This window comes from Drosophila sulfurigaster, chromosome 3 (assembly GCF_023558435.1).
Source record: "Drosophila sulfurigaster albostrigata strain 15112-1811.04 chromosome 3, ASM2355843v2, whole genome shotgun sequence".
In the NCBI taxonomy this organism is placed as follows: Eukaryota; Metazoa; Arthropoda; class Insecta; order Diptera; family Drosophilidae; genus Drosophila; species Drosophila sulfurigaster.
The window spans coordinates 17,850,663-17,870,681 of record NC_084883.1 but is presented as its reverse complement, the minus strand read 5'-3'; the positions used below and the strand labels follow the sequence as shown (position 1 = coordinate 17,870,681).

Sequence of the window (20,019 nt, the reverse complement as noted above, 5' to 3'; positions counted from 1 at the left end):
TGTTGTATATTAAAAGCATTAATCAAAGGAGTTTACAAGATCTTTGGCTATTACATAACTTATACAAAATATAGAATCTTACTAAAGTAATAGGAAAGCAAGAGTTTGTATATATGAAATGTATGCAACAAGCAGAATGAGGAGTCTCCGACTCTATAAAGTATTCTTGATCAGGGTCAACATCCAAGACGATATGTTCCACTGTCCGTCCATCTACACCTAGATCTCAGAATACCCGACTGTAGCTTTATTGAAATACTGAACTGTAATGTCACAGCAGGCTCATATAATATATGCTTAATCGGTTCAATAATATACAAAGCTAACTCACATTCATATGACGACAATACTATCTAAAAGCTATATCTTCTGAGCGTGTAAAGCAATCACAAAGCAATTATGTCTGAACCTTTGAGGGTTATTGGCAAGTGTCCGTATTGCCATCGAGATGTCAACGAAGACTTGCGGCCCATTAACAAATCAAGAATACAGTTGGTTAATGCCGAATCGGCTCCATTGACGGCGCCAGAGAATGAACCAAGTAAATCCAACTTATTAATAAGCCAAGAACCCGCCGCAACTTTAACAGATAATTTGCTGAATATGCTAGAGCACGAATTTGAGCGATCGACGGATGAGCCGGTAAGTTTAGTGTTCCTAGTAAAAGATCACAGATTTATTTTCGATTACATTTGCAAAGTCTCAAATGACTGAGAATCATGCCGAGGTGTTGGTAGCTATATTGAAGGAAGAAGATTTTCGCTATGTTGAGAGTAGCACGAGACGTAAACTGAAACGTAGAAACATACAACAACGACGATAACAAGAGTTCGTTAGCAGCAACAAATAGAAATTGCATATACCCCGCCACAAAATTCGAAATTCAATTGCACGTGCTCGGAGCTTGCAACCACCACCGCCACCGCGATTCTGCGCCGTAGCTGCCACCGCTGTTGAATAGTCGAAGCAGCTGGGGTGGAGTCACGGATGGATGACGAACGCATTGGTTTTTGCACTTGCAACTGCTGCTGAAAATTAAGTTAGTCGCCCCGTTAACTGGGATTAAACACGCCAACGTTCGCTCGATAAAAAGCCAAAAAGAAGGCAACACAAGATGACGTAAGCTTTCGCATGAATATGTCAACAGCTCAACCGAAACTTGGCCAGCGTGTACAAGTGACGGGTAAGAATCAACTTGGCCAGAGTGTTGGACGGGTTGCCTATGTGGGACGCACGAAATTCGCTGGCGGTCAATGGTTTGGCGTTGTGCTCGATGAGCCAAGGGGCAAGAACAATGGCACCGTTAATGGCAGCACCTACTTCAAGTGTGCCCCCAACTGTGGTATCTTTGTGCGTGCCCAACAGCTGCAACTGCTAGGGCTGCCACACACTGAACAGCAGCAGCAGCAGCAAACGAAAGTGATATACAAGAAACAGCAGCAGCTGGAGAATAATATTTGCGATAACAACAACGACATTATGCAGCGAGATGTGAGCAAAGTCAGGCTGAGCAGCAGCAGCAGGAGCCGAAGCAACAGTCGGCAAGCGAGCAGCGATGAGCAGGTGAGTCATGGAATGTCTGCTTTGATTTTAGCTAGTATTGATTATTATGACTTAGCAGGATAACTCTAGGGAGGCCAGTGGCTCGAGTGGTGGTCGTGCCTTAAGAAAGCTGCCGGAGAAGTCGACATTTGCACTGACTACTTCCAAGACTTGGGTGACTTCCACGCAGCCATCGGCACAGTCACAGTCTAAACGCCTACGCGACGCCTTGGAGACCCATCAGGAGTCCAAAGTGACGACCATAGAAGCGAAGAATACAACACAAGGAGCAGCAGCAACATCATTAACAAAAGCAACAGCAACAGCAGCTGGCAATGCAACTTTAACTGCAGTTACAGCAACAACTGACAGTTCAACTACTAGAGCAGTAACTGCTCCCAATGCACAGACGACGCCAACAACAGCAGCAGTATCAGAAACAGCAACTGTATCACCAGCAACAGCGCCAGCAACAGCCACAGCAACATCAGTGACATCAGCAGCATCAACAGCTTCAATTACAGCTTCAACTGCAACTACAGCTCCTACCACAGCAGCAACAACAGCTGCAATTGCGCCTATCTCTACTCAAATGGCTGCTCAAGCAACAGCTGACGTTGCCACGCCTGCAACCAAGACGGAAACAGCAGTTGACTCCACTGTGGTTGCTGCTCAACCCTCTACTTTGCGAGCGCCTCCTTTGACCTGCAACCAGCGGCGCTCCACATCCTACACACAGCTGCGACCGACGCGCATTAGTCAACCGAAGCCCACAACGGCGCAAGCACAGAGCTCGACGGCACAGCTAACGCTGGCGATGCCAGTGCCCGTTGCCCTGGCGCCCAAGCGCAGCAAGACGAGCATGAGTCCGACGAGCAGCGGCAGCGTGAAGCGTGTAACACCGGCTGCGTTTGTGGAGCCCGGCTTTTTGGAGATACTGCGTCCGCAGTTCACGCTCGGGCCGGCACTGCGCACGCCTAGCACAGTGGCGCCACCTGTGGACAACCCGGAGCAGCGACAACTACGCGAGGAGTTGCAATTGTTGCGTGTGCAGAAGAGCGAGGATAAACTGAAGCTGCTCGAGCTGGAACGCATCAAGATTCACAACGAGCAGCTGCAAGAGTTCAAGTCACAGATTATGCAACAGCAGGTGTTGTTGCAACGCGAATTGCAACGTTGTCGCCACGAGCAACGCGAGGCACAGGAAACTGCTCTCAAATACAAGCGCGAATTGGATGATGTGGCCGAGAGCATAGAGCTTCTGACGCTGGACAAGGAAATGGCTGAAGAGAGGTTGGAAACTCTACAAATGGAAATGGAAATGGCGCAAGAGCGCAACGATGAGCTTAGCCTCGATCTGGAGATACTGCGAGCCGAGCAGGAGGAGCACAACGAGGGTCAGCATTTGGCCAAGAATGAGAAGCAATCGACTAATGTGACAACGCTGCAGACAACTGGCGAGTTCCTGCGCTTGGAGCAGTACAATCAGCGATTGCGAGAGACAGTGGTCAGACTGCGCGACACTTTGGCCCATGAGAAGCAGCTGGCACAGCGTACGCAGAAGGATCTAGAGACCAAGCACTCAGAGATTAACGAGTTGAAGAGCATTAAAGAGTTGCAAAGTCGTCGCGTCGATCAAATGGAACTGCAGATGATGGATCTGAAAGAGCAGGTGGATGCTTCGCTTGGCGCTGAGTCGATGGTCACTCAGCTGGCCACACTCAAGCTAGAGCTGGAGGAACGTGTCAAGCTGTTGGAAGATGAAGTCAATGAACTGGAGGCACTCGAACAAATCCAAGAGCAGCTCATCGAGAGCAATCAAGAGCTCGAGTCCGATTTGCGTGACGAAATCGACAAGCTAAGTGGCCAGGTGAAGTCACTGGAGCAGCAAAAGAACGCTGCGCTCGAGAGCCTCTACGATCGCGATGTAACCATACTCAAGTTTAGGGATCTGGTGCGTCAGCTGCAGGAACAACTGCAGCTTAAAACGGATGGTGGCACACTTTCGATTGAGGACTTTAGCAGCGCCAACGAATCGCAGCAGGAGGAAACATCGCAACAGAGCCAGGCGGACTATCAGCACATCTTCAGCGTGAGCAAGGCATATGGACGTGCTCTGGAACAACAGCTCAAGGCTGTGGAGTTGCGTCTGCAGGGTCAGCATCTGGAACATGTGCTCGCCTTTGTGCCCGAGCAGTTTCTGCTGCGTGGAGGCGAGCACGATGTGGTGCTCGTCATGCTGCTGCTGGAGCGCATGAACGACAAGCTCGAGATTGTCTGTCAGGCCATCAACGAGAAGTTCCCCAATGCCTGTGAATTCGGTAAGCATTATTATTAACTGAGAATTGTTCGAAGCTTTTGTATTGTGCTAAATATCGTTTAAAATTTATTGAGATTAGCAATTTAAAGTTAAATTTTATTGGTGTTTCACGCAAAATTTTTAGTAATGTTGGAATCTGGATTGTCAACATGCAGTTCTAATGATTTTTTTTTAAAATAATTTTTTTGGATTTTACCCGGATATTTGGTTAGTTTCTTGAATATATTAATTTTCATATTAAAGTTTCAATATAGTGTAATACAATTTCTGTAAGCAATGCGCAAATTTCTTTTACAAGAATACAAGAATTCGTATTTATTTGGAAAGTTTACATTTATGTCTGGTCGTATATTTCTTTGCCTTGATGGGAAAACTGAAACTTAATTTTCATATTATTATTTATTTATTTTGTTTGATTACTTACATTAAATTTATAATTTGCATCTTGAGTAATGAAATATATTATATAATTTTATTCTTAATATTAATGATTTTATTCTTAACTCTTGATAACTATATCAAAAATTTAGTTTCTAATTTTAATTAATTTAATGTAATTTAATATAATAATATATTAGGTATTAAGGTAATCTTGGTAATATTAAATTTGATTCCTGTTCCCAGGTCGCGATGCCATCTTCGAGGGATACTCGGTGCAGCGGTACATCTTCCGGGCGCAGTGCATCTATCTGCTGAAGAGTCTGCAGTTGGTGCTGCAACAGTTTCGTCACGGGCTCAACCACTGTGACTACGAGCTGTGCACACACGCAGCAATCTATCGCAGTGATCTGGAGCTGCAGGAACAGCAACTGGATGAATTTGTGCGGTTGCTGAAGACTGGTCAGCTGGATGAGCACACCAATTGTGAGCCGATACGTCGAGTGCTGCACTACATCAATGGGCTGCATCAGAACTTAATGCCGCCACAGACATTGGTTGAGTTACTCGATGAACAGCAGCTGTATAATGCGCTGATTGAAGTCTACGAGGCGGGCATGGATGCAGTGAATGCGAATGCAGGATTGTTGCACACCATCATACAGCTAGGCGACGAGCAGACTGCGTCGTTCCACTGCATGCAGCTGCTGATGGAACATAGTTGTGCGCTCAAGCAGAAGCTAAAGAAGCTGCAGCGTAAGATGAGTGGTAATAAGACAGCTGCCGCCTGGACGGGAATGCAATGTGCTCGCTATCAGCGCATTCTGGAGGCCAACGAAGCACTGGGAGCACTCATTAGCATGCTAGGCATCTCGGCGAGAGAAGCCAGCAAGGAGTCGAATGGCGGCATTGCACACGAGAAGCTATGGCGCATACTATGCTTGAACTATACGAAATTCGCGCCCAACCAGGAGACGGAGCAGCGGGAATTGGATGTGTATAGTCAGCGTTGCATGCAGCTGCTGGAGGAGCAGTTGGAGGAGCTGTTGACGCTACTGGAGCCGCGGGATGTCAACACCGAGTATGTGCGGCATGCTGCCTTCAATACGCTGCAACAACGAGCCGCTCAAGTGAAGCGTCACTACGAAGATGTCAAGTGCTTGGAGCTGACAGTTGCAGAGCGGGAAAAGGAAATCAAAGCGCTCAAGCTGGCGGCCAAGCTGAAGCAGCAGGATTACTCCGAGCTGCAGGTGCGCAAAGAGATGGCCGAAAAGCAGCTGCATCGGCTGAGTCAGGATCATTGCCAGACGCTCACCCAGCTGGCCGAGGGCGTGGAGCAGCTGGAACAATGTTTCCTCTCAAAGGAGGCAACGTTGCAGCATGCGCTCGACACGCTGACTGAGAAGCTGAACAGCCTGGAGCAGGCGCAGCAGCATTGGCAACAGCAGCAGCAGGTGGATAGCGCCTGTGTGACAAGCTCAACGCGTAGCTCGAATCGGGAATTGAATCTGATGCATCAGGCATTGCGGCAGGAACGTCAAATTCGCGTTAAGTTGCAGGGATCGGAGTTGTGTCGCAGCTTTGCCGCTCTCGAGCCGTTGCATGTGCCGCAGCCCGAGTCCAGCAGTCAGCTGACTTCACTCGAAGCTCAACTGCATGGCCTGAAGAATCAGTGGCTGCTCGCTCAATTGGAGCTGGGCGAGAGTGCTCAGCAGCGGCGATCGCACATCGAGCTGCAGGGCAGCCGCTTGTTGAGACATATCTTCCATGCCTATTGCTCTCGGCATCCACATCGGGCTGCGCCCACGGACTTTGGCCTCTTCATTAGCGGGGATTTGCGGCGCGCATTTTAGGCCAACTTTTGAAATAGTATTAGACTCATGATGTACTCGTATTTGGTTGAGTAAGAAACAAAACAAAGGTATATGTGATTATCTGCTTGAACTTCTTTTTACGTTTACAACAGTACAACACCTTATAATGTATTATTGCTATTATACAATTACCACTTCATTTTGCGTGTTAATCCACTATTTAAGAAAAATTATGGTACGTACAATAAATATTTAGCCAAATTAAGCCAAGGAGTGTTTATTTATTGCTGTGTATAAATGGGATATTCAGTTAAAGATTACCCTATATTTGCCTTTTCAAATGAAAATTTTTGTTAGATGGATATATGTACATATGATATGTGTGCACCTTGTAAAAGCTCCATTTTCGAATACAGCGGCAAAAATCAAATTATTCAATAGAGAATTTTTTTAAATATTGTATATTAATTTAAGTCACTTTATTTGTCTGTGTTCCTGGTGGATTAATTACTAGAATAATATCTTCGTGAATGAATTATTTATTACAGTAACTGTTTAAAATCATTATCACATTTTGAAAATAAATTGTCCATCAGCATAATTTATTCTGATCTTTAATATCAGTTTTATAATTTCTTCATCACATATGTATATAGTAATATGTCATGTTATTGCAATGGAGAAATACTTTGATAAAAATTTTCATAATTTTACATAAACCAAAAATGATAACTATACGTATACGCAATATTACATATACGCATTGTCGCACCCCCAATCTACATTGTCACTTACTTTTGGAAACCATTAAAATATTTTGTTATTTTGCATTAATTTAACACGGAAATCTAAAAAAACGGACGAGTAAAGTTCTAAAATGTTCTTTTATTCAATTTACAATTTACACAATATATACACGTATATATACATATAGACGTATGTATGTATGTGTGTGCGCACACATTTACGGAAACGTGTAGTGTAATGAGTGAGGCGGAGTGAGAGTGAGTGATAGATAGAGAGAAGAGAGGGATAGAGCAGCGCAAGCAGTTCAATTGGAAAAGCTTATCACATGAGCACAAAAGAGAGACAGAGATAATGAGTAGCGATAACGATAACGGTAATTGTAACGGTAACGGTAACGGGGGAACGTGCTGGTGCAAGATGGCGGCCCTCTTCTTTCTGTCTAATTCTTGTCGTTGTGGAGTTTGTTCATAAATACGTTTAATGTTTAATGAGAAAAAATATATTGAATCGTAGGCTATTTACAGTTGCGTGGCGAACAAAACAAATCACTGATCAAGAGACAGACGCTGTACGGGGAGAGAGAAGGAATTGTGGAGAGTGATGTTAGGTTGAGTTGCAAAAGATTGAGGTTAGATTGAGTTGGGCGTGGAGAGTGAGTAGTTATGTGACTATTTGGAAAATTGTATTGTTTGTTTACCTCACGACTTGGCCGCCGTCTGACGCTTGGCCACAACCTTGCCCTGATCACGACTGTTGATCACCTCGGCATGGAAGCCCGTCTCCCAGTCGGCGTAGTACTTGACGGTGCGCACATTGCCATCGGGCTCCACCAGAGAGTATTCGCCCTTGACCACATCGCCATCGCGCTCCTCTCGCTGATGCTTATTATCGCCCGTGTGAGGATCGTTCACAGCATACTCGAAGGCATATCGCGGATGAGCATCCTGCCAAATCACAGAGTTGTAATCGTTTATACTTTTTGGTATTTGTTGCGAACTTACAAAGTGCTCCAGATGCTTTTCTGGCAACACCTTCAGCAGCCCATGTTGAGCCACCGGCGCTGACTTCAGATAAGCTGTGGATGAGAGTGGGGCATGAGCACTCAATGCTGATACGCTGGGCGCATATCGATTGAATCCAGCTCCAAACTGCCCAATGCCATGACCGAGACTGTAGTCGGCCAATGGAGCGCCACCCAAATGCGCCAGGCCACCAGCGGCGTGAGACAGTGCTCCATGGTAGGTGAGGGCTGGCGACACAGCAGCGTGTCCCAATGATATGGCACCATAGTAGGAGCCATCGTGTCCACCTGCTGCTCCCAGGCCTAATTTACCTGCAAGTACAATTGAATGAGAGATTGAACATAAGTATATGAGGACGGACTGATAAAAAATTAATTATTTTTAATTTTTAGTAAATTATAATTTTTGTGGATAGTATAATTCATTTTTTTACCACTAGGGCAGATGGGTATTATATCATTGCGCCGATAGGAAATGTATTTAACTGGTAGACTTCTTCGACTACAGAAAGTATACATATTCTTAATTTGCGTCAATATCTAAGACTGTCTGTCCGTATGAACACTTTGATCTCAGAGATATAGATCTAATTTTAGTTGTTTGTTTCTAATTTGTGCCATGCCCACAACCGCCCCCGCGGCTACCGGGAATCAAACCCGAGTTTAGCTTTCTTACTTGTTATTTTTACTTTTTTTCCTTAATTTTTGACATTGTATTGAGTATTTACGACTGAGGATTTTTTACTAATTACCATACTACTATAATTTACTTTTCCTCTAATGAAATTATTGTTAAAAGCTTCAAATAGGAAATGGAAAGAGATAACTTTATGATATCTAAATAATAATGTATTCTTCAAGAAGTAATAGAAGATCCTTCGACTAAGTATAGCTCATCGCAGTGCTTTCCAAAATAAATCGATGCAATTGAAGCCAAAAAAAGAAACACTAAGACTTACCCGAATTGATGCCATAAGCTGTGCTGCTGACATAACCATGAGCTGCAGCAGGTGCCGTTGTAAGCTTGGTGAGTGCACCATGGCCAGATGCGCCGTAGCCAAGTCCAAGGCCAAGACCCAGTTTGCCAACAGAGTAGCCCTGGCCAAGAGTGTGATATGCTGGAGCAGCGGAGACAGCAGCCAACGCTGGTTTCGAAACGTATTGATGTGAGACGGCTCCGTGTCCAGAGCTGGCATAGCTAACTCCAATAGCAGGAGCTGTGGCAATGTGACCAATAGCGGGAGCAGCAGCAATGTGACTAATGGCAGGTGCAGCTGCAATGTGGCTGACAGCTGGAGTAGCATAAGTGGCAATAGCTGGAGCAGCGGATACGGTGGCTATCGCTGGCTTGGACACATACTGATGCGAGATGGCACCATGACCAGATGCGGCATATCCAGTCGCCACTTTGCTGACGATTGGAGTGAGCGCTGGGGCAGCGACGATTGCAGGCGCAGCAGGCAAATAACTCTTGGAGATTGTGGCACCATAGCTAGCCACAGCTGGTGCGGCATAGCTGGCGATCTTCGTCACAGCTGGAGCAGTTGAGTAGGTAGCCACAGCTGGCTTGGAAACGTACTGATGCGAGACGGCGCCGTGGCCGCTTGCTCCATAGCTGGTGGCAACTTTAGTGATGGCAGGAGCAGCAGAATAGGTGGAAATGGCAGGAGCTGCATAGCTGGACACCTTGGTGATAGCAGGAGATGTGGCGTAAGTGGAAACAGCAGGAGCAGCATAGCTGAGAGTCTTGGCCACAGTTGCAACAGCTGGTTTGGACACATATTGATGAGAGACTGCGCCGTGTCCAGTGCTGCCATAGCTGGTGGCAACCTTGGTGATAGCTGGCGCAGCCGAGTAAGTGGAGATGGCAGGAGCTGCATAGGTGGCAATCTTGGAGATAGCTGGTGCTGTTGAGTAGGTGGCAACAGCTGGAGCGGCATAAGAAGCTACCTTGGCAATGGCCGGAGCAGCAGCGTAGGTAGCCACAGCTGGCTTCGAGACATATTGATGCGAGACAGCGCCGTGTCCGCTGGCTCCATAACTAGTGGCAACTTTAGTGATGGCAGGAGCAGCAGAATATGTGGAAATGGCAGGAGCTGCATAGCTGGATACCTTGGTAATAGCTGGAGCTGTGGCGTAAGTAGAAACAGCTGGAGCAGCATAGCTGACAGTCTTTGCCACAGTTGTCACAGCGGGCTTCGAGACGTATTGATGGGAGACAGCGCCATGTCCGGTGCTGCCATAGCTTGTCTCTACCTTGGTGATCGCTGGAGCTGCAGCATAGGTGGCAACAGCAGGAGCAGCATAGCTGGCGACCTTGGCCACAACAGGAGCTGCTGCCGGATAAGCAGCCACAATGGGCTTCGAGATGTATTGATGGGAGACATCCGCTGCCTGACTGTAGGTGGCTACCTTGGCGATTGCCGGAGCGGCAGAGTAAGTGCTAATTGATGGTGCAGCATAGCTGGCAATCTTGGCCACAGCTGGCTTGGACACATACTGATGCGAGACGGCACCATGACCCGAAGCTCCATACGAAGTGGACAATTTGGTGATGGCGGGAGCCGAGGAGTAAGTGCTGATGGCGGGCGCAGCATAGCTGGCAATCTTAGTGACTGCTGGGGCAGTGGAGTAGGTGGCCACAGCGGGTGCAGCATAGCTGGCAACCTTGGCAATGGCCGGAGCAGCTGCATAAGTGGCCACAGCTGGCTTCGAGACATACTGATGAGAGACGGCGCCATGTCCGCTGGCTCCATAGCTGGTGGCCACCTTAGTGATAGCTGGAGCAGCAGAATAAGTGGAAATAGCTGGTGCTGCATAGCTGGCCACCTTGGTGATAGCAGGAGCTGTGGCGTAAGTAGAAACAGCTGGAGCAGCATAGCTGACAGTCTTTGCCACAGTTGCCACAGCTGGCTTCGAGACGTATTGATGGGAGACTGCGCCGTGTCCGGTGCTGCCATAGCTGGTGGCTACCTTAGTGATAGCTGGTGCAGCCGAGTAAGTGGAGATGGCAGGAGCAGCATAGGTGGCTATCTTGGTGACAGCGGGAGCTGTCGAGTAAGTGGCCACAGCTGGCGCTGCATAGCTAGCCACCTTGGCTGGATAAGCAGCCACAATAGGCTTGGAGATGTACTGATGGGAGACATCCGCAGCCTGGCTGTAAGTGGCTACCTTGGCCACAGAAGGAGTAGCGGAATAAGTGGAGATTGCGGGCGCAGCGTAGCTGGCAATCTTGGTGACAGCGGGTGCCGTGGAATAGGTGCTAATGGCTGGCGCAGCATAGCTGGCAATCTTGGTCACAGCGGGAGCAGCTGCATAGGTGGCCACGGCGGGCTTGGAGACATATTGATGGGACACGGCGCCAGAGCCACTTGCACCATAGTTTGTGTTGAGTTTGGTCAGAGCAGGAGCTGACGAATAAGTGGAAATGGCTGGAGCAGCATAGCTGGCAATCTTTGCGACTGCTGGCGCCACATAGCTCTCCACCTTGGCGGGGGCAGCAAGGTAAGGCGTGGCCAGAGCAGGAGCTGCAGGCAGATAGGACTTGGAGAGCGCAGGCGCATAGGAGCTGGAGTAGCCAGTGCCGTGAGAGGAGAGCAGCGAGGAAGTCAAGATGGGAGCGGGGGCAGCATAGCTGGCCACCTTGGAGATGGCCGGAGCACCGTAGGCAACCGATGGGGAGTAGGTGGCAACCTTGGAGATGCCTGGCGAAGAATGCGAGTAGCTGTAGCCAGGTGAACTGTAGGTTTCCACCTTGGAGAAGCCAGGCGTGGCCTTGGAGTAAGTGTAGCCCGGTGAGGTGTAAGTCTCCACCTTGGTGGTCACCTTGGGCGACAAGTAGGGCACACTGCTGGCCGAGGGTGCGGTGTAAGTGGCCACCTTGGAGACGGCTGGCGTGGATTGACTATAAGAGTAGCCCGGAGTTGAGTAGGTGGAAACCTTAGTCAAGGCAGGTGCTGCCGCTGGCAAATAGGCAGCTTCAAGCTTGGGAGCTGTTAGCACAGTCTTGGTTAAAGCTGGCGACACGAGACTCTTGAGCTCAATGCCCGATGGCACCGTTGTGGCATACTTGGCAGCTGGCGATCTATCCGCATAGGTAATCCCCGGTCCGCCATACTCGGTCGAGGGCGTAAAGAGCGATTTCTGCACCGGAGCCACATATTTGTCGATCTGGGTGATGCCGCCATGTGAGTAGCCCGCCAAGCCAGCAGTGGATTCGTAGGATGCGACGCCGCTGCCAACGGATGCGTGCAGTAGGTGACCGTTCTCCGAGTAGCTAGATGTGGCCGGTGTCTGAGTGTACTTGGTCACGCCGGGCGTTATGGAGAACTTAACTTCTGGCGCTGGATACGAGTAGCCAATGGCACCATTCGCATGGACACAGGGCGGTATTGTAGGCGAGGGATCAGCCAGCGCCGAGCTGAGCACCAGGCTCAGCAGCATAAAAAGATGAAGCTGTTGGGAATAGTTATTGAGAGATATTTAGATATTAGACAAAAACAAAAGAAAGCAAATAATTTGGGAATGAAATATATTGAATACAGACATAAAATGCATTAGGAATAGGTATTGATGATATTAAAGCTTAAGTTACTAGTTTATAAATTGAAATTAAATTAAAAGAAAGAAACAAGAATATAATGAAAAGATTAATAATAGATTGAAAAAAAGGAATATGTTAGATATTTAACAGATACCGATTTGTTAATACTTGTTTACAAAAGAGATTGAAAATAAAATATAGGAAAGGTATTTGAAAAAATGTAAGTATTTAATTAAGGAATTTGGTATATACACATATATTTTAAAGAAATTTTTAGAAAATAAAGCAAATTTGTTTGGAGATAATAGTTTTTGAAAACTTTGCTAATGATACAATAAATTAATAGAAATTTACCAAAAACAATATAAATTAAAGAATCTTAATTTTAATTTAACAAATCTTTGAAATATTTTTGCAATTAATAGAGAAAATAGTTCCAATTAAAATACATTACAATTAAAGAGTGCAAAGCAAATTAAGGACTTTCGTCAATTTCCATTTTAAAGGATAGTCTCACATTTCAATAAGAAATAATTTATGAATTTACTCATTTGAGATTTTAAAATATTTAACACATTTAGTTTGGAATATGTTGACTATTTGTCCATTTAAATATTATCATAATATATATTTCTATTGAATTAATTTGAAAATAAAAATAAATTTGATTCGCATTTGACACTTTAAACTACATCTTTAAGTATTTTATTTAAATGAGAATATATATTGAACTATGAAAATGACATGTATCTGTAGTTTTAAATTTTTCCTTGAATAATCTTAATATATCCCATTTAGATTGCGTATTCAACATTATAAAAGAAATATTTAAGTTGCACTTTGATTTGATGGATTTTTAATACTTCAGGAAATATGAAACTTGATTTAAAATTTCACATTCAGTTATCGAACAACAAAATAAGTAATCCCATGCTTGTGTGTTTCAGAGAGTTCTTCGAAGTTCGCAGACCCACCTTCATGTTTTCACTTATTTGCACAGATTAAATAATCCACCTTGTGATATGAAGTTAATGGCACTAAATCCTTGTGAATGGATAAGAAATTGACTTAAATTCACGTTATGCACACGATGTGATTGTAATCCTTGTTGTTTTTGGCACAATTTGAATGTCCTTTCGAAGTATGCGCGTATACTTGATATTTCGTTAAGTATTCGATACGAATTTCGAGTGTTGTCAAACAAATTCTCGGCACACACGACACACGCAACGCTCGCTCGATGTAGAGCAACGCGGCTGACTGTTGGCCAGCCCGGCCCTATAATCGCTTATATACGTTCGGTCAGTTTTGGCTCACACGCATGCGCAGCAGCCACGCACCAGTTTGGCGACAGAAAAATCAAAGCAAAAAAAAAAATCGCAATATAAATACAACTCACGCACACACACATACACGCACATCAAGCAAAGTCAAATGGATCGATAGAAAACGAGCAGAAAATATATATTTTCTGCTGCTGCTGCTGCTGCGCACTGCGCTAGGAAAAGCAAAGTCGATGTCGAAGTCGAAGTCGAATTCAGAGCAGAGTGCCGAGCACTGAGCGACTGATTGCCTGAAGAAAAATTGTTGACTGTTCGTATTTTGGATTTTGTTCAGTTGGCAGTTGTCAGTTCGTTGGCAATTTTCTTTTGTTTTCGAGCTGTTCTCTCGCAACCTGCAAACAGCATCTGTAGTCTATTGCTATTGCAATTGGCCCCACCTTCGCGCACTGATCTGGGCTCTTGGCTCTGGCATTTTATTAGATCATAGCAAACGCCTCGGCTCAAAATACAGCATAAAATTGCGCGTGGTGCGTTGCTTTTTTTTCTGTTTTGTTGTATTTTTCTTCTGGCCAATTCTCTCAGTTGCTGCTGCTGCTGCTGCTGCATTGTTGGCCAAGTTATTTTTTTTTTATTTTGATTTTTTGCATATGCTTTTAAAGCGACTTAATTTGATTTAGATTTTAATCGCAAGCATTGCGTGTAGCTGTGGCGCAGAAAAAAATAAAAAAAATAAAAATTGCAGCCAACTTTAAAATTCATACGCAATTTGCTCGCCAGCAACAATTTACAAAACTTGTGGTATTAATGTCGCTATCAATAAATTTTGTCTCTGTCTATGCGTGCCTGGGGCCTTGATTGTGCATTAGTTAGATAAAAGGCGCCATATACACACACACTTGCATACAACAAGAGTAATAGAATAGCCTGCGATATGACCAAGTGTTGACTTGTTGGCAATTAAGGTCACTTTTGTGACTTTTGTATGGACGCGGTTAAAAACGCGCACAAAAAACGCACTTGCGGGAGTGTTGCAGGCACTTTGGATATTGTCTACAAATGACCTAACTAATAGCGTTAAGAGCTCTGAACAGTTGAGCAGGCTGTGCGGACAGTTAAATTGGATAACCATTTATGGAAAAGTTTTGCATCCAATTCGCGATACAGGTTTGTGATTTATTTTATGCACTAAATGCAATTACTTAGTTTTTTCACTGTAATCGAATAGTATCATTTAGTTTTTATTTTTGTTTGCATTCTATAGTATAACGTCTCAAGAACTTAATATTTAATGTTTAGGAATAAAAACTTAATTTGCATCTCCATATTTACCACACAATTTAAGTACACAGTTCGAAAGAAAACATATATAAAAGTTGGTTTTCTGAAAAAAAAAAATTAAATTACTTTTCTCAGCAGCTTACATTTTAAAAGTACAGTTAATTTCTCAAATTGATTTTTTACAACAAATGTAAGCAGTAGGTCCTGAAGATACGTTTCAGTCTTATTCCTTGTACGGCCTTGGCCTTTTTACAAATTTTCTTCATTGTGTTGTTAAGGTATATTTTCAGTTCTACTGTTTCTTCACTTCTAAAATAAAATAAAGAACATTTTAGTCCAAATTAAAAAAAAGTATTGAATTAAAAATGTATATATTTTTTTGTACACTTAAAAAAACTACTTAATTGAATGCATTTTAATAGTATTTAATTTAAAACATGGAATTAAATGCAGGATGTAAAAAATGTCATTTGTGATTCGGTAGTTGAGTTTTGATTTTCTTTTTTTTTTGTGGTGGCAACATGTGTCGAATCAAATTGTGGTTTTTAATTAGCTGTCTTGGAGTTGCCACGACACATTTCAAATGCAGACCAAAAAAAAGTAATGTCCACGTATAGTTGCCACATTTTGTCCCTGACTTGAGTTTGACACCACACGCCGAGCAAATCAATTAAAAATGCGACTCAATATGAATCGATATGAAATCTAGGCAATCTAGGCTAACATACTGACCATAAACAGACCAAACGCGTATACAAGAAAACGCTTATACCGAAGCCGAAGCCGAAGTTGATTGAGCAGCACACGCGTTGACATTTCAATTAGAATTCCACATTGGGGCACAAGCCAGGAGGCGAGGCTTGGCTTGGCTTCACTTCGCTTAGCGAAAAAAAGAGGCTCAGCATTAAAGCCGAAACCAGACCAGAAGGAATGCAGATGCCAGTTTGGCTTCAATGCGATAAACCTTATGGACCAATTAAGTATTTCGTGTCATGATGTGATTTTTTATCGCACCAAAAAGTGGAGAATAATATGCATACGCAGTGTGTGTGTGCAGTTGCTTTGTGTGTGTGTGTGTATATGGAGAGTGAAAGGCTGTCGTTTGGTATTGGGACTTTTTGGGCCTGTTAATTGAACATGAAACATGTTTCAGCTGAGCTGAAGCTTGCTTGGACTCTTAGTCTATGTGTCTGACTGTTTATTTTATACGTTTTTCGTTGATTTTTTTTTTTGGGGTTTTCGCAATTTGATTGAATTTTAATTTTTGCATTTGCAAACCAATACTAAAACTAACAGACTGAAAACTGAAGCTGAAAAAAAAAATCTTTAGCTAGTCAGCTGCAGTTTTAACCTACTTCGCTTGGACTGGTCGAGTTTAGTTCGTCCGCCGCGCATTTGTCACACACACGCACTGAGCTCTCTGGCCGCGGGGCGTTACGTAATTGCCAACGGGCAGGCACTTGGCTAACAGACGACAACGACGACGACGGCGACTACAGCTGGCCATGGCTAACACACACGACCATTGCCTACTTAACATCATGACGAAATCCAAAAAATCCGCCTGACAACCACACAGAGCCACAAACAACTACTACGATTGCTCCTCCCGCCTCCCGCCTCCCGCCTCCTTGCTTCCCGGCGTACACACTCCACACTCCACCCAACACCCAACACCCCCTCGGCTATCTCCTGTCACCATTAACAGCATCAGCATCAGCAACAGCATCAGCCGTTTTTAATTGAAAAATCTAGATTTCATTTAAAATTTGCACGTACGATCTCTCCCCAACATTGTATCATTTTACAATACTCGTAAACACATACACGCACACACACACACTGATATAGTGAGTCGCATAAGTATGCGCATATGCGGCTATCTAGATTGTTTGTCGCTCATTGAAAATCGAAATGCATGTTGTACATGCCGCGTGCGTAAACATTTCAAAATTTGCCAATAGATATTCATAAAATTACAGATTTTATGCCGCCTGCCTTTTTGCGCAATTGACGATCTCAAATCTCAAATCGAAACCGAGCGCATACTGCATACTGCATACTGGCAACAAAAATTCAAACTCAAATCTTGAATCTAATTCTACACGCATCGAAAATCTGAACTCGTTTTGAAAAGTGCAAAATCGCTATAACTAACTGAAAGGCCGAACGGGTTGCCTATCTAACCGTCCCTCTATCCATGTGAGAGTATAAAACATACACACACATAATGTTTACTTGTGTGCAACGTGGCGTATGCGTGTTGTTTAGTCGTTCGACTTTAGGATAAGCTACCGACGTTTGAAATTATGGCCTTAGGGAGCACAAGCGCTGTGTTTAGCTCAGAGACGCGTTGCGTTGTTCACGCTGTGAAATTTATGCCTTCAAATTATATGAAACAAACGGAAATTGTTGAGCTTATGTCATATTTCTGAGGCGTTTTAAATGCTCTCTATGTTAGATTGTTGATTTGGCTACACGATTAGCGAATGTTGTGCAAAATAGCTGCGAGGGTAAACCGCACACAATTATAGAGAATATCCTGGCGTGTTATACACCACCCATTTTTTACTCCCCAGCGGATTAAATTCCACGCACAAAAAGTTGATCTCTTATGGTAAATATTTCTAAGCTAATGTTGACTAGCTTTGAGTTTGCTCTTTATGAATTATACCATAAAGTAAAGAGTAATCGGAGTTTGTGACGAATTTCATACGATTAAATTTGTGATTTACAAATGTTAAGCAATAAAAATGAATAGGATTAAAATATTTTACGACTGCAGCTAGAATTCTACGACTGACAGCTTTACTTCTGCTAGAGTAAGCTCAGCTAAGCTTTTAATTGTTCAATTAAAAATGATATGTAGTACATAGTAATAACCATTTAAATGGATCACCTTATTCTGTTGTTAAAAAAGCTCGGTTCCCATGGTTTTTTGCGTCAAGTCATTGCAATAAACTAATTTGATATTATGCAAATGTTCTTCAATTGCATCTTATGAGTTGCAAGCTGCAAACAGATGATTTATGGTAAACAATAAGAAAAACCTGAATGAATCGTAGGCAGGCAGGAAATAGCTAACAAGCTGAACAACAATCGAAGCAGATTATTCTGTGATCCGCGTGTCTGTCAGTCTGACTCTATGTCAGTTTGCCCAACCTCCAAAAGTCAGCTACTTATGCAATTGCAACAGTGAGCAGGCGATTATGCCATAGAAGTAGTAAGTAATATATTTACGATTTACGATATACGATTTAGGTAGACAACCATAAATTAACACCCGGTCATTTGGCAGACGCAGGCATTAATTATTCTATGCCGCCGACTGACAGTCAGAAAAATACAAATAAAATGAAAGAAAACCAAATCGAGGGAAAATTGGTGCGATGTGGCAACCAATTTCAAGATTTTTGTTTGCAATGGAATTTTTGCAAAAATTGTCTCACATTTGTTTAGCCAGCTAATTGCTTGTGGATTTTGGATTGACGTTCTCTTGTACATATAATCTCTAGATCCTTAATAGGTGTGCGTGTCAGGCGTAGCAGCTTTGGCTTTTATGCACACAGCTAAACCGGATCTAAGTCTCAAGAGTCGATGCTAACCGACTGAGTCATGCATTCAATAAAATATGTTAGAAGCAAAACTGTGTGTGTTCAATGTCGCCTTGTCGGAGGCGGCGCCTAATCTAGAAAATTGTAAATTCTAAATTATTTAATTGGGAGCGTTGGCAACGCCTCTGCAGCTCAACTCGAGCTCTCAACTGCAAATTTGTTGCATTCAATTGACTTTTAGACATTTCTCACGCGTCCAAAAGCGCGCTAAGTGATTTGCACATCAATTGTGGATCAACTTTTTTATTGATCTGGTTGACTGGTTAGTTGACTCAATCTCGGCCTAGAATGCTGTGCTCTCGTCGACGTCGATGTCGATGTCGCTGTAGATGTGGGAGCCATTTGCATATGACTGCGTATTGCTGGCAATCAATTTTGAAAAGTATAACGTGGATGGCATTTGACATACACAAAGCTACAAACTATATCAGATATATATATGTGCATATATAAATTACTTACTTGATCTCGCATCGCATTGAACGCACTTCGAGCGGTTTGCTTGGACTTGTACGCGTAAAAAACCAAGTCAATGCCAAAAGTGGCTCAAGTTGCTCGAGTTGACAAAAAGTACTTTTAATTAGAATACTCGTACTTGGCACGGGTACTCGAACTTGCATTCACACTGTGGCACTCACATTCGCACATTCGTATGCATTCATTTCAGTTACTGCTGCATATCTCTACACAAGTTGCTGTCTATTCAAACTCGTTATGCGAGATTAAGTTAATTGGATTAGTCAGCAGTTAGTTACATTGCGTAGAAGCCATCACCTGCTAATTCGTGGGTAGGTGGCTGTGTAAGACTCTTGGGGGACAGGGGTTGCTGTGTTAGGGGGATAAAGGTGGACAGGTCGACAGGTGCTCGAGTAGGCAGGGCGCAACTGCAGAAGCTTTTCGCATTCAAATGCTGCCTAATTTGTGTTAATTATGACAAATGTTTATGGCACTACGCCACAGACAACTGTGTCCAAAGAGTCCGACGTGAGAATGTTGCGCAGGCAATAAGAACGAGGGTTGAACTAACAATTAAGAGTTCTGATATATGTTATAATGATTGCAGCACAACTTTGTTGTAAAAGAACAACTATATCACTTTTTGGAAAACTTGACAGAAATTTAACAAGTTAAAATGCTACAGTAGAGTCGGCATGATTGTGTGATACCCGCTTATCATATTGAAGACGTGCAAAACAGTGCGCTATGATTGTTAAAATATACCAAATTAATAAACCTTTACTTAATGTATCGATTTACTTACAAGCTTCAAAATGTACCATAGAATAAAGAATAAACGAGATTTTTAATTGATCGGACAGCTACAGCAGCTCGAATATCATCCATGTTTCAATATTGGAAAAATTTAAATGAAATACTTTTTTCAAGAAAATTAATTCCTTTGTACTTTCTTGGCCTTTTCACCAGTACCATTCAAAATTTTTCTTAGCTCGGTATATTTTTTAATAAAAAAAGAAATAA

The 20,019-nt window shown here is 43.6% G+C and overlaps 2 protein-coding genes across 3 annotated transcripts; one reads left to right on the top strand and one right to left on the bottom strand.

Moving 5' to 3' along the window:
- The first annotated feature begins 313 nt into the window (after positions 1–313).
- On the top strand, positions 314–6,319 carry LOC133841221 (dynactin subunit 1). Its single transcript, XM_062273575.1, has 4 exons — positions 314–642; positions 701–1,563; positions 1,622–3,863; positions 4,487–6,319. Exons 2-4 carry the CDS (start codon positions 1,132–1,134, stop codon positions 6,091–6,093), a joined length of 4,281 nt encoding a protein of 1,426 aa, XP_062129559.1. The 5' UTR covers positions 314–642; positions 701–1,131; the 3' UTR covers positions 6,094–6,319.
- Positions 6,320–6,926: 607 nt separating this feature from the next.
- LOC133843191 (uncharacterized) lies at positions 6,927–13,923 on the bottom strand. Of its 2 annotated transcripts, XM_062276627.1 has the most exons (6): positions 13,340–13,922; positions 10,848–12,277; positions 8,782–10,787; positions 7,803–8,134; positions 7,499–7,745; positions 6,927–7,367 (listed from the first exon to the last, which is right to left on the bottom strand). In XM_062276627.1, the coding sequence occupies exons 1-5, from the start codon at positions 13,343–13,345 to the stop codon at positions 7,500–7,502; spliced, it is 4,020 nt and encodes a 1,339-aa protein (XP_062132611.1). In that variant the 5' UTR covers positions 13,346–13,922; the 3' UTR covers positions 6,927–7,367; position 7,499. The 2 variants fall into 2 exon arrangements, with proteins under 2 accessions (XP_062132611.1, XP_062132610.1); XM_062276626.1 differs by having other exon boundaries at positions 8,782–12,277; positions 13,340–13,923.
- Between the last annotated feature and the right edge of the window lie 6,096 nt (positions 13,924–20,019).

Bases quoted from the DNA above. Each gene is read 5' to 3' on its own strand.
- LOC133841221 (XM_062273575.1), top strand. From the start codon at position 1,132: ATGAATATGTCAACAGCTCAACCGAAACTTGGCCAGCGTGTACAAGTG. The intron at 1,564-1,621 runs GTGAGTCATGGA...ATGACTTAGCAG, and splicing joins AAGCGAGCAGCGATGAGCAG to GATAACTCTAGGGAGGCCAG. The intron at 3,864-4,486 runs GTAAGCATTATT...TCCTGTTCCCAG, and splicing joins CCCCAATGCCTGTGAATTCG to GTCGCGATGCCATCTTCGAG.
- LOC133843191 (XM_062276626.1), bottom strand. The intron at 8,135-8,781 runs GTAAGTCTTAGT...TTGTACTTGCAG, and splicing joins AGCTTATGGCATCAATTCGG to GTAAATTAGGCCTGGGAGCA. The intron at 7,746-7,802 runs GTAAGTTCGCAA...GTGATTTGGCAG, and splicing joins AAAAGCATCTGGAGCACTTT to GATGCTCATCCGCGATATGC.